Raw genomic sequence first — 17704 nt, 5'->3', positions numbered from 1 at the left:
AAAATACTAATTCCATTGGCAAATCATCGTATTTACCTGCTCAAATTAAGGGTAAATACACTTAATTTAAGACATTTTTACTCATTTTGAGATAGTTTTTTGCAGTGTATATTTTGCTGATCTAGAATATCTGAAAAAAAAAAAAGTTATTTGAAAGTTTAAGTAAAAATAAAATCCCACTAAGCTACCTAGACTGAAATGAGATAGTAGAGGGACAGCAGCAGCAGCAGCAGAAGCAGCAGCAAGTGTCACCCGGTCCTATAACATGGGGAGGGCTCTGGAGTTTAAAACTGTGTGAATATGATAGCCCATCTGGAGCCCTTGGTCCTGCTTATGCAAGTGGAGATCTCCATGCACTATTGAAAGTTGACAGTTCGGAGGCACTAATCTGACAGGAGGTCGGTGTGAAAACAAAAAACACAACGTTTTTTGGACATAACAACTGCAGCTGCTTGGGAGGCAAAAAAAAAAAGAAAGAAACTTTAATTTCATCTTAAAGTGGAGGACCCGCATGAGAGATTGATTTTGGAGGACAAAGGCAGACATCAGGGAGGTGAGTGGCGGGTTTACCCTCAGAGGGGGTAGAGAAAAAAAAAAACATGACTGTAGTGTCCCAGGACCATAAGGACGAGGCTGTGACTATCACCCCTTTGTTACGCGATGCTGCAGACTTGGAACCTGCGGACCAGGAGTGCAGCGAAAGGGTGATCATCAACATATCGGGCCTGCGCTTCGAGACGCAGCTGAAAACACTGTCGCGCTTCCCGGCCACGCTGCTGGGGGATCCGCGTAAAAGGACGCGCTTCTTCGATCCGCTGAGGAACGAGTTCTTCTTTGACAGGAACAGACCAAGCTTTGATGCAATCCTCTATTATTACCAGTCAGGTGGGAGGCTCAGGAGGCCCGCGGGTGTACCTGTAGACATTTTCCTGGAGGAGCTCAAGTTTTATGAACTTGGAGAGGAGGCTATAGAGCTGTACAAGGACGATGAAGGATTGCCGAGGGAGGAGGAGCGGCCGCTGCCGAACAACACCTACCAGCGGCAGCTCTGGCTCCTGTTTGAGTACCCAGAGAGCTCCGGACCCGCACGCTCCATCGCCATTGTCTCTGTTATGGTTATTTTGATATCTATTATTATATTCTGCTTAGAGACTTTACCGGAGTTCAGAGAGTTGCCCCCAGAGCCGGAGCAGCACGCAAATGGAAGCGCAAACAGCAAAGCGCCCAATCCCTTCACAGATCCCTTCTTCATGGTGGAGACGCTTTGTATCGTGTGGTTCTCCTTTGAGTTCACCATGAGGTTCCTGTCTTGTCCCAGCAAAGCGGCGTTCTTTAAAAACATCATGAACCTGATAGATGTGGTGGCCATCGCGCCCTACTTCATCACCCTGGGCTTGGATCTGGCGGAGCATGAGGGCAGCAGTCAGCAGGCGGCCTCTCTGGCCATCCTGAGGGTCATCAGGTTGGTGCGCGTCTTCAGGATCTTCAAGCTCTCCAGACACTCCAAAGGCCTGCAGATCCTGGGCCAGACTCTCCACGCCAGCCTTCGGGAGCTGGGGTTGCTCATATTCTTCCTCCTCATTGGAGTTATTTTGTTCTCCAGCTCGGTTTATTTCGCTGAAGTTGAAGACCCTGACACGGTTTTTTCCAGTATACCTGATGCGTTCTGGTGGGCTGTGGTGACGATGACCACGGTGGGCTACGGAGACATGTATCCCTCCACTATCGGAGGGAAATTCGTTGGATCCTTGTGCGCAATCGCCGGAGTGCTGACCATAGCTCTACCTGTTCCTGTCATTGTGTCAAATTTCAACTATTTCTACCACAGAGAGAACGAGGAGGAGGAAAATGTGCAGTACATCCATGTGACCTGTGGGCAGCCGGAGCACCATCCCTCTTTTGGGGAAACGGATTCCATAAAAAGCGACCAGTCTCTCTCCAAAACCGAGTCCTATCAGGAGAGCGATGAGCTGGGAATCCTGACTCATCCAAACGCAACTCAGCCAGTGAATTACGCAGGGCAGCTGACAGTTGTGTAAACAGGAAACAAGTTGTTTCTGGTGAGTTATGGTTACTAGTGGTTTAGGATTCCAGTGAGACCTGACCAGTTCAATGTTTTATGGAAACCTTGGATACATTACTGAAGTCAAGCCAGCCCTCACTTGCTCTTTATTGGTTACCCATATGAAACAGTGTACCAACGCTGGCTTGGACTTTTTAAAATAAAAGTTTAACGTTTATTAACTATAATTAGTTATAATTTACACCCATATGGTCTAAAAATGATGTGCTTCTGTGAATATGGATATACAAAAAGGATTTTGATTGTTTTTTTGTTTTTTTTTTAGTTAGTGTTTTACATTGTTAAATTGTGCACTTTATTTCAGAATAGGGGAGTGTTGGACTAGTGGTTAGAGCAGTGAACTTTTGCTCTGAGGAGGTTGCAAGTACCAGGTTTGATCCCCGTTCCACTCTGGGTGACCTTTAACCCCACACTGCTCCCCAGGCGCCACACAGTGGCAGCCCACTGCCTGCCTAAGGGGATGGTTTAACTGCAAAGAGTGAATTACAAAATGTGAGCTTAACAGCGGTGTCAAAAGTACACACATTTGTTACACATCCTCTCCATGACACACTGGTCCAGCAGAGGAGCTACTTCAGCAGAAGACTCCTCCTACCCAGTTGCATTACAGAGCACCACAGGAAATCATTCCTACCTGTGGTCATCAATCTCTATAACGCATGATTCAGACCCCCCCCCCCCAATTGGCATCTATGCACTATTTTGCACGCCACGTATAACTTTACTTGGATTTATCACTTTACTTGGATTTAGTTTTACATATATATATATATATATATATATATATATATATATATATATATATATATATATATATATATATATATATATATATATATATATATATATATATATATATATATATATATGTATATGTATAGAAGAGCTATATGTGTATTTATTTTATCTTTTTTATTTTTATCTTTATTATCTTGTGTAGTTGGAAGGGTATATAGATATATAAAACTTTAACTGGAGCGTGTAACAAAAGTAATGGGATTATTAAAGTATTTCTGATTCTGATTAAGTAGAAATATAGATACTGCAGTTTAAAAACACTATGGTAAAATTTGAAGTATCAACTTGACCTCTCTACTCAAAAGTGAAAAAGTATGTGCTCCAAAACTACTTAAAGTATAAAAGTAACCTTTAAAAAAACGGCCAGATGTCCCTATATGAATTTAAAGCACAATTTTTATTTCGAAAAATTCTTTGAGATAGGGCCAAGGATGAGGGAGGTTTTGTTGGTCTCCATCTCCCGATACTTTCAGACATTCCAACATCTTTTTCTAAATCCATCATTGTAGCATGGCATAGACAATTCACGTTTGCAGTTTGAAGAACACCTGCTTGCTTCTGATGATTTCCTGTAGCTAACCAATGAGTGTTTGCGTTATATGACTCATCCAATGACACTAGTTTTCACTAGATGTCAATGGAGCACATGACGTGAAATAAATATTTATAAACATTAAACTGAAGCCAAGAGTAATAGATACTTGTGTGAAAATGTAATGAGTAGAAGTCAGAAGTAGGAAGAAAAATCAGTAATGGACTAAAGTAAAGACACCTAAAAAGTGTACTTAACTACAGTAATGAAGTAACTACAGTACTGTATTTGTACTTCGTTGTAAGCATTTCAAAAATTGGTCTCTTTTATCTAAGTTGCTGTCAAAATTGTTAAAAATATCCCTGTTTCTAGTTAACGATTTTGCTTCAAGCTTACAGCAAGCCTCTCAAAATCTGTAAAATTAGTTTATCTTGTCTGAGTTACTGTCAATATTGCTTAAAATCTTCCAGTTTCCATTTGCCGATTGCACCTCAGGATAAATAACCCAAGATGTTACTCGCCAAATATCACTAAGGTCTGATGTGAAATTCTGAAAGTCCTTCAAATACTGTAAAATTGTTAACTTTTTTCTATTTTGCTGTTAATATTGGAGGACAAATAAGTTTAATATATTTTAATTTATAAAAAAGTGAAAAAAATACAGAGACTATACAGTAGCCTAGTTGGCATGTGTTCTTGCACAGTGAGAGAGAGAGGAATATTGCACGATTGACAATAGTCACCAGTTTGTCCAGTCTGGAGGTGTCCTTCATGGATGTGCTGCTCCCCTAGCACACCACGGTGTAGAACAGGACACTGGCAACCACAGACTGGTAGAACATCTCCAACAGCCTGTTGCAGATGTTGAATGACCTCAGTCTCCTCAGGAAGTACATCCTGCTTTGTGTCTTCCTGTGCCTCAATTACTTCTAGTGCAAAGCATCTAGTGGTGTCCTACTGTCACGTTGAGATTAAATAAATGACTGGAAACAGGGAGTTTTCTTTAGCAATATTCACAGCGACTTAGATAAAAGAGACCAATTTTACATATTTTGAGAAGCTATAATTTTGATATTCCACATCAGATCTTTATTATAGTTGGTGAGAAGCATCAAGGGGTGCACTACTGTCAACCTTAAATGACGTTATTAACTAGAAACAGAAGGTTTCTTAGCAATATTCATGTAAAATTAGATAGAGTTTTAGATTTTTTTAGTATTTGATTTTGAAATTCCATATCAGACTATGATGAGCTCTGGTTAGAATGCTCTACTCTCACCCTGAAATGAAATAAGAAACTGGAAATAAAGTTTTTGTTTAACAACAATTGAAACTCAGGTAGAAAAAAAAGGGCATTCTGAAATAAAGTGCTCGAACATTTCATGTAAAACACTAACTAAATAAAAAAATACATTAAAATCGTTCTTCTATATCCATATTCACAGAAAGACATAAATCATTTTAGACCAGAGGGGTGTAAATGATAAATAATTGTAGTTAAAAAACATTAACCATTTTATTTTGAAAAGTCCAAGCCAGCATTGTTACCGTGTTTCATAGTGTACGTATGCGTGACCGATAAAAAGCCAGTGAGGGCTGGCTTGATTTCAGTGAAATACTTTGCTAGAGGGACCTCTTGCATCCCAAACTAAAAACCACACAACTTTCTCACTTTCTTTTTTCACGGTTACAGCCATAGGGTTTATTTTATTTCTTGATTAACTATCAGCAAAAAAAACTGCAAGGAATAACCAATAAAATGTCTAAAGATCTTTTGAAAATTCAACGACTGAGAGCGAAAATCTGAGAAAGAAGAAACATTGTTCCTTTATCATACAGATTGCATTGCAATGCCAGTTATACATTATTTAAATCATCTTTAAAATTCATGGTATTTTAAAACAGGTGTATAAAAGTATAAAAATGTCACAGCTGAGTGGAGGTTTTTGAGGACCCAAATGCAGAGATCAAGAAGCGGAGGTGAGACTTGTAGATCTGATTAAGCAAAAATCCAAAAATCAAAATACAAGGAACCAAAAAATCAGCACACATCAGGGAAAAAGCCAGAAATGAGGAATCAACAAAACAACAACAAAGCAGTACTGAGTGACTGCAGAGGTGGTGTATATATGGGAAGACGGGCTAATCAGCAGATTGGGAGCAGGTGTGGGCAAGACCAACTAGAAGGAAGCCATGGGGAAAGGAACACTCATCTATATTTATTCACTAGATTGCTTATAGCCCGAAAAAAGTGAAGCCACCGTCCGCCATGCTGGTACTCCCCACTCTCACAGAGACACGCAGTAAAAATGCCTACATGGGTAGTGTTTTGAATGCAAAAACAAGCATTTTGCTGGCTGTGGGAAGTCATTTCACAGGTAATTTCACTATCAGTGGATGTACTAACCTACAAAATCAATATAAACACGAATGTATCCTATAGTATACTATGTAGCGTAACATTAGTCTGGCTATCTCAAACTGAATGGAAAACTGAGTTAGCATGACATCGTGTCTAATGTAAGAAAATAGAAAGTAAAGTAAATCAAAAGCAATTCACTGTTAAAGGTCAATGTAGAACTTCTTTATTAAGTGGATGACGCTGTCGTTTTTTTAGTGTTTGTTTTGTTTCTCATTTGAAAAAGTCATGTGCCGAAACATATTGCATGTTATATTGACGAAAGAAATATAACATGCACGAAAATATAACATGCAGGAAAGAAAAAGCAACCAAACATTTCATGTGTGTATATATATATATATATACTGTATATATATACTGTATATATATATATATATATATATATATATATATACACACACATGAATTTTATTGTGATTGATTTGTATAATATATTATATTACGTGATTTATTGACTTCACTGACTTCATAATTTTGGATTTATCTTTATTTTAAAAGTCTTAAGTCCCCCTGACAATGAGAACATCATCATTGTTTGATACTGAGGCACACATATTGTTTACATTGCGACCGGTGTTACTAGGAAGTAGCAATATGGCGGCCGGTGGCTTTACTTCAACCCCGTACTACCAATGGGCAATCAGCAATCCAGTGAATGAATAGAGATCGGTGGAAAAGAAACAAACACAAGGGGGAAATAGAGACAAACTTAAAGAACTCAGTATTGGTAGAAAACAACTACAATGACACAGAGCACAAAGAAACTCAAACTAAACCAAAGCAGTGGGCAGTACCCTGACAAAACATGGAAAATGTTTTGCTAATTTATCAGGTGCACCTTGCTGGTAACATGTGGCACCAGTTTTGTCTTCAGAACTTAATCTATTTTTCATCACAGATATTCAACATTATGTGCAAAACATTCCTCAGGGATTTTAGTCTATATTTGTATAAGGGCATTAAACAGGTGCTGCAACTTTGGCAACTGTAAAGCCATGATGCAGAATTGAATGTTGCACATATCCCCCCCCCCAAAAAAAAAAAATCCCCTAAAAACAGGGTGAGGTTCTGCTCCTAAGAAGTCTGAAAAGGCCTGGTTCAATCTCCACAGTTCAAGCTCCACAATGCTTCCTGCAAGCTTCTCACTTCTCCTTAAGGGGTGGGTTTAATGCAGAAGACACAGTTGTATTGAAAAATACTAGATGAAGATCTTGGGACTTCCACCTACTTTGGCTTTTAAAGTTTTGTCGATTTGTTAAGAGGGCCACATTGTACGAGGAAAATATTGCCCAAACTATAACACCACCATGGACAGCCTGAACCATTGATGTTAACAGGAAGAATCCAAGTCTTCATATTTTTTATTCCAAAATCTGACCCTACCATTTGAAATACGCAACTAAAACTGAAGCACATTGAACTTCGCAATGTTTTTTCCAATCTGTTATTTTATTTTATTCCCCCTGAACCCGTGGAAACAGTTTCCTCCATTTCCTGTTCCTACAGGAAAGGGACACTATGTGATCTTCTGCTGCTGTAGCACATCTGCATCTGCTTCAAGGTTCAACATGTTGGTATTCAAAGGTGGTAATTTTCATCTCAGTTGATTATTTTAGCAACTGTTATCTTTCTTCCATCGTTCTCACCTTTTGATCTATAATCTTAGAAGTAGTTGTGAGAGAAAACCTGGTAGGGCAACAGTTTCTTAAATACTGAAACCCTTTTGTCTGTCACTAACAAGCATGCCATTCAAAGACACCTAAATATCCCTATTCTAATAATCAGTTTGTTGAGTTTCTTCGCTCTCATTGACAAATGTTAACAAGGAATTCAAAAGGCATACCTGATACAGTATATGTGCAAGTTCCTATCTCCAGCATTTAAAAGGACACCCTCGATAGGTGACCAGTCGATCACAAAATGAGAAATATTGCAAAGAAAAGAACTGTCTTGATATTTTTTAAAATAACCTACAGTAATAATCAATGTTCCCAAATATACATATGGTACAAACATTTATATATGTTTAGCAGTATTGAGATATTGAACCTGCTTTTAGCTGGTTGATGTTAAAATGCTGTAACTTTTGTAATTTTTGAACCAAAAGGTCTTATCTTGTCCTCGTATGATTATACAGTACGGCAACAGCTGAATTACTGAGATTTAAAAAAAAGGACCACTGTTTAAAAAAAAGAAAAAAAAAAAAAAAAGGACCACTGCTAAAGAACAAAAAAGAGGAAATTCTGATTATGAATAAATAGATTATAATATATATATATATATATATATATATATATATATATATATATATATATATATATATATATATATATATATATATATGTTTGCATTCAAGTTTAAAAACACACCAATTCCCTGTCATGTAACCTCTCCCTTTTCCCACACAGCAGGGTTATTGTTAGAACTACATGACATCATGACAGCACATATAAATAAACGCACCCCTTTTGGCTCATAGCGCGTGTCATGTCTGTGCCTTTAAGCTTTTCTGGGGTCATTTTACGGTGTTAAATGTCAGGCTGGCCATTTTAAGGTGGTAAAATGACGCTCAGATTGGTTTTAGGGTGGGGTGAGGCTTTAAGGTGGGCGTTGTTCCTCGAGACAAGAAAAAGGAGTGTTTAAGAGACAAAAATTTGAGATCCAGGCTATTCCAAACACTATCCCATGATTAAACCAGCCATAAAACAACCAAGTTCAATTTGTTTAAGCAAAAACTAATACATTAAAAACATACTTTACACATCTGCCTTTCTATGATGTAGTATCTAAAGTTTGTCTAATATATTTTGATAAAGTGTAAGAAAGTTGCTGAGCTGCACATTAAATCATCCATAACTCTAACAGGCTGTGGAAGAAAAATACACAAAAATAAGAAATACATCAGCAACTGTGTCTCCGAATAGATCTCAGATTGTAGAGATCGTAGCTCAACTTGACGATGGCCTGCATGGGCTGCAGTTCCCTCACAGCACTATGCCATTCCGGCCAATCATTTAACATCATCACTCACCATATACGGTGTGCTGGTATCTATAGTAACAAAGGATGATGACACATTTTAACAGTACTTTTAAAGCATGGTAACAAAATTCTTTCTTTAGGTTTATATTATTTTCTTTTATTTGCCCGTGTTTATTTTTCATTCACTAAACCTCACCCAACAGTGCTGTTAAAAAAAGATACAAATGTGAGCAAACAAAAATGTCAATGTGCAGCTCCTCCATTAATACAATTTCCACAACTCCCCCTCTAATCCTAAAAAAAAGTAGGAGATAAACATTGTGATCTCAACCATCTTGCTATATAAATACATTATGATTCAGTATTGAGCAGTGTTACAAAAGGATGTGCTAAACAATGTAGCACATGTTGACTGGGACAGTTGGGTCTCATTAGTTTGCATTTACCTAGCCCTGTTGGAAGGGCTTTGATCCTGGTACAGCTTAAATAAAACAAAGGTTTTGAATGTATATGTTGCATCTGTAATTATTTATACAAATCTGAACGTAGTACAACTTATGGGATAGTTGGTAGATTAAGGAATTTGAAGTTATCACAATGTAAAATTTTAATTTAGTACAACTTACAGGATAGTTAGTAGAATAAGGAAATTAAAGTCATTAAAACGTAAAATTAGAAGTTAGGACAACTTACTAGAGAGTTAGTAGAATAAAGAATTTAAGTTATTACAATGTAAATTTAGAGGTTAGCTCAACTTAGAGTTGAGTTCACAAAAATTATAATTCAGAGTTGAGAAAACTCAAAAGCAAAACTTAAGATATTTAGTTTAATTGGCCAACTTAAAATTTTATCAAAGTTTGTTCCCCTGAAATTTTGAGTTCATCCAACTTTTTTGTTTTTTGCAGTATTCTTGGTTTAAAAAAAAAAAAACGGATGAAAATGTTATTATTTTCAAACCCTTTTTAAAATGTTTTTTTCATTATACTGACAAAACCAAAGCCTTGAAAACTGAATATTGCTAATTTAGCTATTAGGATGTAATTAAAAAAGAACCAATAAGAAAGAATACAAACCTTTAGGGTTGCAGCTTACGATCTCTGTAGTATCTAAATAATCTAATGATTACTCAGATCTAATCATCTAATGATTATTCAGATAATTAATCGAGTAATTGTTTAAAACATTGCCCCCTTCTGCTGATATTCTATTTGAATATTTTAGCATATTTTTTGTTCAATAGAAATGTTGGAAAAAACAAATAAAAGTTAGCAAATAAGGATATTCCTTTTTTGAAATAGAAAATAAACATTCTAGAAAGAAGTGTCATAGCACTCTATATTTATGGCAAAGGATGCATCTGCAGCTAAAAAAAAGGTACTAAAAGGTTCATCGTTCATTTAATATCCACTCAGTGTCAGCTTCCTGTGGTACAGACAAAAAAGTGTAGTTTTATTTTCATATTGTACTCCTACTGAGAATTGTTCATCATCAAGAACCATGTTATACCAATAATGTACTTAATTGCCTAGTTATGCAATTTTTTAATAACAGAAATTAAGAAAACAATGACAACAACAACTATGAACATATCGCCAAAAAAGCTCTGCTGTAAAATTGACAATTCTGATCGGTCTATGCAGCAGGTTGTGGTGGAAATGACTTTTATTCTGCAGCTCTCTGCTTATTCCATAAAGTTTAAAAGTTAAATGTCTATACAAAATGTGTATACTTTTTGTTCAGTTTTGGCTTTATCACTGCTCTTGGTGGGTAGTTTTTTCAGCAAATTTCATGTTTTAGAGTCTATGTACTCTAGGGAATCATAATTCGATTAATAAAGGATTTATTTGAGTTATAATAAATTAGTTGATAATCGCTTCATTGATCACATTTCATCTAATTTATTATTTCTACCTTGTTCTCAAGATCCTAACCACATGAAATGATGTCATATCCTTTCTGTCTTACAGCAATTTTGGTGAAAAATGTCTTTCTTTCTTTCTTTCTTTCTTTCTTTCTTTCTTTCTTTCTTTCTTTCTTTCTTTCTTTCTTTCTTTCTTTCTTTCTTTCTTTCTTTCTTTCTTTCTTTCTTTCTTTCTTTCTAAATCACACTAAAATCCATATATGAACTTGAAAACGGTGATTCAAAAAGCAGATTTCCATGTTTTTTGTACTCTTAGTTTTTATTTTTTCAGTATTATTGAATCTCTGCAATGCACAGCAACAATCAAGCCTGATCAAATAGGTAACACATTAGCGCCACTCTGTGGAGGACTGATACAGCTGCACTTTAAAGCTCTTTAAAGTGCAGCTACTTTGCTATAACTTTGACTGACTGAAGCACCTCTCTAATTTCATGCAATAACTTAATGGAGTTTCTTCTTTTATTTGCAGGAGGCAGACAACAAATAAAGCTTTTGGTTCCTTCGGTCGCAACATTGCGGGGCATTCTCTTCTCCTCCAAAATCTAATGGATAAAATTTTTAACATTTGTATAAAAATGTGACTTAAAGAGACTATAAAATGGACACTGGTGTTTTGCAGAAAGCACGATTTTATTTTGAATTTGTTATTTAATTCAAGTAAAAAAGGCCTGTGTAAATATGTTGTAACTTTGTAACTTCCTGTTCTTATGCTTCTAATGCAATATTGTGACTTGAATTTTTGTAGACTGGAATGTCAAGATTTTGTTTTTGCATTGGGCTGAAAACAAAAACTCCTTGAGCTTCAATATGCCAACATGCATGATTTCTATGTCTGTATATTTTTAAATGTGATAAAAATAAATATATATTTTTTTAATGGGGTGCCTGAATGCATCTAAAAAAACTGTAAGTAAGAAATCATGAAAGTTATAGTAAATATTATTTTCTCCACTTAAGAATATGTGGGCATGGTGCATATATATATATATATATATATATATATATATATATATATATATATATATATATATATATATATATATATATATATATACACACAAAAATACACACAGACACGCACATACACACATAGATAGATAGATAGATAGATAGATAGATAGATAGATAGATAGATAGATAGATAGATAGATAGATAGATAGATAGATAGATAGATAGATAGATAGATAGATAGATAGATAGATAGATGTCCTTCCCCCTTTTTAACATAGTTTCGACATTTTAGATTTAATTTAATATTCAAAGCCAAAAAACAAACCAAAAAAAGTAAGTTTATTTCAAAGTAGCATTCACACTGGGGTCTGCCTTACTATGAGGGGAGTCAAAGTTGTAGGGAATGGGGCTGCTGGGCATGTCATTGTCTTGTGTTAGTGCTACTAAGTCCAGCTAAAGTCTTCTCCATCTGATTTCCTTTGAACTCTTGGACGGGCTTTTGTTGCAACCATAATCAGGCTGAAGTTATCCTCAATGGTTAGGACTATTTTCTCTTCTACTTTTCCTTTCCTTTTGACTTTAGATTAATGTGCCTGAACACAGCACTCTGTGTTCCATCTTCTTAATGAGAGATATTTAGGTTTTTCCGAGTATGGGACGTTATTTGCGCTATCCATGGTGCTGAAAGTGTTCTCAGTCTTTTGCAGAACGTTTTTCGTTCTCCTCATGATAAGCAGGCAACTATATTATTCCACAAACAAGCCGTAATTCTCCAGTCAATATCAGAAAAGAAAAATCCAAAACAATAACTATAAATTTTAGATAAAAGACCCACTCAGCCAATCAGGATATTTAGCTATCTCACTAGAATTTTTCCAAGCGAAACGTGATCGGAGTTGTCACAGTTAGAGACTTTGGAAGATCTGTGTGTGCTCGCAGTCTGCAGTGCTGGCACACAGGCGCCCCTGTTTTGTGCTGTGTGAAGAAGTTCTGGCGGCGTCCTTTAGTGGAGCCGGTCTGCATTGCGTCGAAACCCTCCAACTCCTCCCCCTCCTCCTCCTTCAGCCCCCCCTGCTTCCTCTTGTACGTGCATGTTAAATGATCAAACCAAACATGCCTGACATTGCTGAGAAACCATGCGGACGTCGATGCCGCACCTGTATGTTTATCGTCTTTAACCTCTAATTGTTTTTAGTTTTTTTTATCGTGTTCACCGTCCTGCGCCGGAGAGCATCCTGCCCGTCATCTCGTCTTGGGGCAGATTTCTGCTGATGCAGGGATGTCTGGGAATGCCAAGGGCTCGCTTATTGCCTCTTAATGCATCTCTCCGAACTGCAGCGCAACATCTTCTCCTGCGGTTTGCTCATATGCTGTTTGCTCTGCTCACCGCCGTGCCGCTGCCAAAGCACTTAGGGGCTTTGCAGCAGTTCCCTCTTTTCGCTCCTTTTTCAACCTCTCCTCTTTAGATTACACAGATTTCCCTTTCGGCATGTCTTGTTTTGGAGTACAGATTAGATGATGCCTACTCCAAGGTTCTAGGCTGGTGCAACTTAAAAGTTTCACACATTACCGACCTCTGCTGCTCCGCTGTTGGATGATTCTACTCAAAGCTTTTCAAGACCTCTCAGGATCAAACCACGGTAAGCCTCTTAAACTGAATACAAAAGTTTATGCAGAGCTTTATAGCTTTTTTCTACCTGCAAAACCAACACGCTGCTGCAGTGCTTTTCCTCTGCTTTATCCATTTGCAAATTGCCACTAGCTCTGTAGGGTTAAAGGCATGCAGAAACTGTACAAAAAAAAAAGCTATGCGTCACAATCTACCTCAGACTGGTGAGTGTGGTGGAGGATAAATCCCCATGCTAAGACAAAGTAAAAGAAACATTTTTGCAGAGACATGATGAATTGTTACCCCATCACCTTACCGAGAACAACATACAAGATTTGGATTCAAAACAATAATGACAGAAACTTCATATAGTTGAAATGTTTTCCCTATAGTAACAGAATTTAAAGTTCTTGTGAATGAGATGTGTTTGCCATCATTACTAACAGCTCTATTTTCAGCCCAAGTGAAGAAGATGACTAAATAAATAAATAAACTGCAGAAAGTGCTGAGCCAGCAAATATCTCGGCTGTTTGATTCCATTATCCCCTCCATCCCTCCCTCCTTCTCTCTTTGGTTGACAGAAGCAGCAGCAGCGACTGCTTCACATGCACTGGGGAGCAGCAATGGTCAAGTCAGCGAGAGCCGCAGTGGAGCCGCACTGAGGCAAAGCAGCCAACCGACATCTCCCCCCTCCTCGCAACTGGGGACGCCTCCAATGATCTGTGGGGTGTGGGAAGCTGAGGAGTGGAAAAATTTCTCACAACCGTGAATGCCTGGTCAGTCAGTCTAACCGACACCCCTGCACAATTCTTGCTCCCCCTATTGCTCCCCTGCATCCTCTACTTCTTCCCCCCTCAAAATGACCGTTGTGGCGGGGGACAACATGGACGAGACCTCTGCCGTCCCAGGACACCCTCAGGACACCTACCCCCCGGACCACAATGACCATGAATGCTGTGAGAGAGTGGTGATCAACATAGCCGGCCTGCGGTTTGAGACGCAGTTGAAAACTCTCTCACAGTTCCCTGAAACTTTGCTGGGTAACCCCAAAAAGCGGATGCGTTACTTTGACCCCCTGAGAAATGAATACTTTTTTGACAGGAACAGGCCCAGCTTTGATGCAATCTTGTACTACTACCAGTCAGGGGGCAGGCTAAGAAGGCCGGTAAATGTGCCCTTGGATATGTTCTCAGAAGAAATCAAATTTTATGAGCTGGGAGTGGATGCGATGGAGAGGTTCCGTGAGGACGAGGGGTTCATCAGAGAAGAAGAGCGTCCGCTGCCTGAGAAGGAGTTCCAGCGTCAGATCTGGCTTCTTTTTGAGCACCCAGAAAGCTCAGGCACCGCAAGAGGGATCGCCATTGTGTCTGTGATGGTGATCCTCATTTCCATTGTCATATTTTGTTTGGAGACTCTACCACAGCTAAAAGATGACCCAAATGGTCGATTTGAGACATTCGGGAACACTACAATCCGCGTCAAAGCAAACATTCTTACTGATCCTTTCTTTGTCATTGAGACTCTCTGTATAATCTGGTTCTCCTTTGAGTTGATAGTACGCTTCCTGGCATGCCCCAGCAAACCAGCCTTCTTCAAGAACATGATGAACACAATTGACATTGTCGCCATTATCCCTTATTTCATTACTCTTGGAACCGAGCTGGCAGAAGACCCGGAAGCGGAGGGAGTGGGGGAGCAAGCAACGTCTCTAGCCATACTCAGGGTGATCCGTCTGGTCAGGGTGTTTCGGATTTTTAAACTCTCAAGACACTCCAAAGGACTTCAGATCCTGGGGCAGACCCTCAAGGCTAGTATGCGAGAGTTGGGTTTGCTGATATTTTTCCTGTTCATCGGAGTCATCCTTTTCTCCAGCGCTGTCTTCTTCGCCGAAGCAGATGAGCCAGAATCTCACTTTGGCAGCATCCCGGACGCCTTCTGGTGGGCTGTTGTGTCCATGACAACTGTGGGTTATGGAGACATGGTCCCAATCACAATTGGGGGCAAGATTGTTGGATCTCTGTGCGCAATCGCTGGAGTCTTAACAATTGCCCTCCCAGTGCCTGTCATTGTGTCCAACTTCAACTACTTCTACCACAGAGAGACGGAGGGAGAGGAACAGGCCCAGCTCCTCAATGTCAGCAACCCCAACATCCCGTCTGAAACCAACTCCAGCCGCCGTAGCTCCTCCACCGTCAGCAAGTCAGAGTACATGGAGATTGATGGAGACATCAACAATAGCATTGACAACTTTAGGGAGGCAAACCTTAGAACTGGAAATTGCACTATTGCCACTCAGAACTGTGTAAACAAAAGCAAGCTGCTTACAGATGTTTAGACATCAGCTAGGAACTCTTTATCATTGGATCTTATGTGGAGTAGACCATCTGATAGGAATGCTTCATTTAGCTCCCAGAGCGCTCTGCTGGCATTAGGCCTACACCTATCCTCAGTTGGAAAAAAAAGAAACAAAGCTGTTACAGTATATACCAATGTAGATAGAATAATTAATTTTACCAATCTAATAACTAGAATGTTAGGAAGAAATTGATTATTACACATATACACAGCTCCTTAAAGGACACAGAGCACACCCTGTCTTGTCAGATGATGGTGTGATTACTAAAAATCTTATGCATGCACTACAGATAACTGATCAGCAAGCTGCACAATGCACCAGAAATGACTGCAGACATTCAAGCCTCTAAGCCAAGTGGTATCCGCCAAGAAGGTAGATGACCGCCAACCACCAACCCCCCACCCCCTTTTTTTCTCCATCCCCTCTGCCCCTGCAAAGGATCTGCTACTCGGCAAAGCACCTTATCGTAGGAAGACTGCTCGTCTCTCTTGTTTTGGATGTAAACAGATGGTGAACTGCTTGCTTCTCGGACATCTGCAATGCTGCTGTTCTTGCAGCAGCTGCTGTAATTGTGTTATCACCAAGTGATCCGATGCCATGCCCTTTAGATGCATCACAGCACAACTTGCAAAAGTGAGCTTCATGCGAGCATGAATTTAGAGACTTTCCATTTGATACCGGCATGCATAAGGCATATGTCACAAAGTGTGAGGGGGGGTGATAATCTTTTGGATCTCCGCCTCCATGTCTCACTTCTCCCTATGTTGCCATACAGAGTGCACTGGATGAGTTTTTGTTTTTTTCAATTGATAATCATTTAGAAGTATAGAAACTGAATGTTAACTCTTAAAGGAACAGTACATAAATGAGATCATAGCATGAAAAAAGTAACTTGCATTATGGCCTAACCAGTAAGGTACCTTTGTATCCTGGTATATTTAATGTACGAATGTATACAGCATGATGTATACAGCTTGTTGCAATTCATGTATTCTGCAGTTCCCTGTCATCAGGGAAACTACAAGATTCAAAAATCTGGGTCTTTCTGAATTGTGATCAAATCTACAGAAATATACCATTGAGGCTGTGGAGTTTCCCATTTAAAAGTAGACAAAGAAAGTTACTAAATAATGTTGGTTAATGCATATAATCACAATAAGCACCAGTTACAGTATTAGTCAATAGAACAGTGCATGGAACTTTGAGAACAACAGCGAAAAAAGTTCATATATTTTCAGTCATACTTATTTCTTTCTTCCACCATTAAGTTTAGTAGAAGTTAGTCAACAGAAAAGAATCATGTTTCATGGACGTATTCGGAGATTAGTTTCCAGTGCCTTTTATCCCCACCAACAACAGGATCAGTGAAAGTGCCTCATGCAAATGGTGTTTGGGTAGATCCCGTCTATGTCAGTGTTAAACACTGTTGGGGTTGATTTTAGTGATACCAGATGAGTAAGGTTTTACAAAGCAGGTGACTGTGGTACATGCACAACCAAATTTTCATGCTGGCATGCATTTAATGATGCCATTAAGCAGCAATGGATTGTTCTCTGCATGTTTACCATTTTTATTTAAAAGAGTCATACATTCACTCCTGTTTTACTTCTTTGTGCACCGTGCATCCTTTCAGGGTTTCTACCTCAGTGAGGTCATTGCAAACTTGCGGAGCTGAAGGCTTCAATGCAGGGCTTCCAATACCTGTACCTACACATGCAAATATCTACACATGCATGCATTTATATACAGTATATATATATATATATATAGAGTATATATATGTATACATTATATATACAGTATATATATATGTATATATATACATATGTATATATATATATATATATATATATATATATATATATATATATATATATATATATATATATACACAAACGAATAGAAAATAGAACCTTAAGTGTAACCTGCAGTCATGCAATATTGAATGTGAGACTCCCAAAGCAAAGCCTTTACACAAGCACTTACATGTAGGGAAAGTAGGGTATTGCAATCCTGCTCCTTTTTTCCACTTAAAGCTGCGCACAATC

General features: G+C 38.4%; 2 protein-coding genes across 3 annotated transcripts; both read left to right on the top strand.

Annotated features, from left to right (window-relative positions):
- The first annotated feature begins 251 nt into the window (after positions 1 to 251).
- Positions 252 to 11510, top strand: LOC119799111 (shaker-related potassium channel tsha2-like). 2 transcript variants are annotated; one of them, XM_038308857.1, is made up of 2 exons: positions 252 to 2060; positions 7342 to 7795. In XM_038308857.1, exon 1 carries the CDS (start codon positions 600 to 602, stop codon positions 2037 to 2039), a length of 1440 nt encoding a protein of 479 aa, XP_038164785.1. In that variant the 5' UTR covers positions 252 to 599; the 3' UTR covers positions 2040 to 2060; positions 7342 to 7795. The 2 variants fall into 2 exon arrangements, with proteins under 2 accessions (XP_038164785.1, XP_038164784.1); XM_038308856.1 differs by lacking the exon at positions 7342 to 7795 and adding an exon at positions 11209 to 11510 and having other exon boundaries at positions 253 to 2060.
- Positions 11511 to 12783: 1273 nt separating this feature from the next.
- LOC119799146 (potassium voltage-gated channel subfamily A member 1-like) lies at positions 12784 to 17419 on the top strand. The gene is made up of 2 exons (XM_038308934.1): positions 12784 to 13331; positions 13882 to 17419. Exon 2 carries the CDS (start codon positions 14160 to 14162, stop codon positions 15633 to 15635), a length of 1476 nt encoding a protein of 491 aa, XP_038164862.1. The 5' UTR covers positions 12784 to 13331; positions 13882 to 14159; the 3' UTR covers positions 15636 to 17419.
- The last annotated feature ends 285 nt before the right edge of the window (positions 17420 to 17704 follow it).

Source organism: Cyprinodon tularosa, unplaced genomic scaffold, assembly GCF_016077235.1.
Source record: "Cyprinodon tularosa strain WSP-4 unplaced genomic scaffold, ASM1607723v1 ctg65, whole genome shotgun sequence".
Taxonomy (NCBI): Eukaryota; Metazoa; Chordata; class Actinopteri; order Cyprinodontiformes; family Cyprinodontidae; genus Cyprinodon; species Cyprinodon tularosa.
This window is presented reverse-complemented; position numbering and strand designations above follow the sequence as displayed.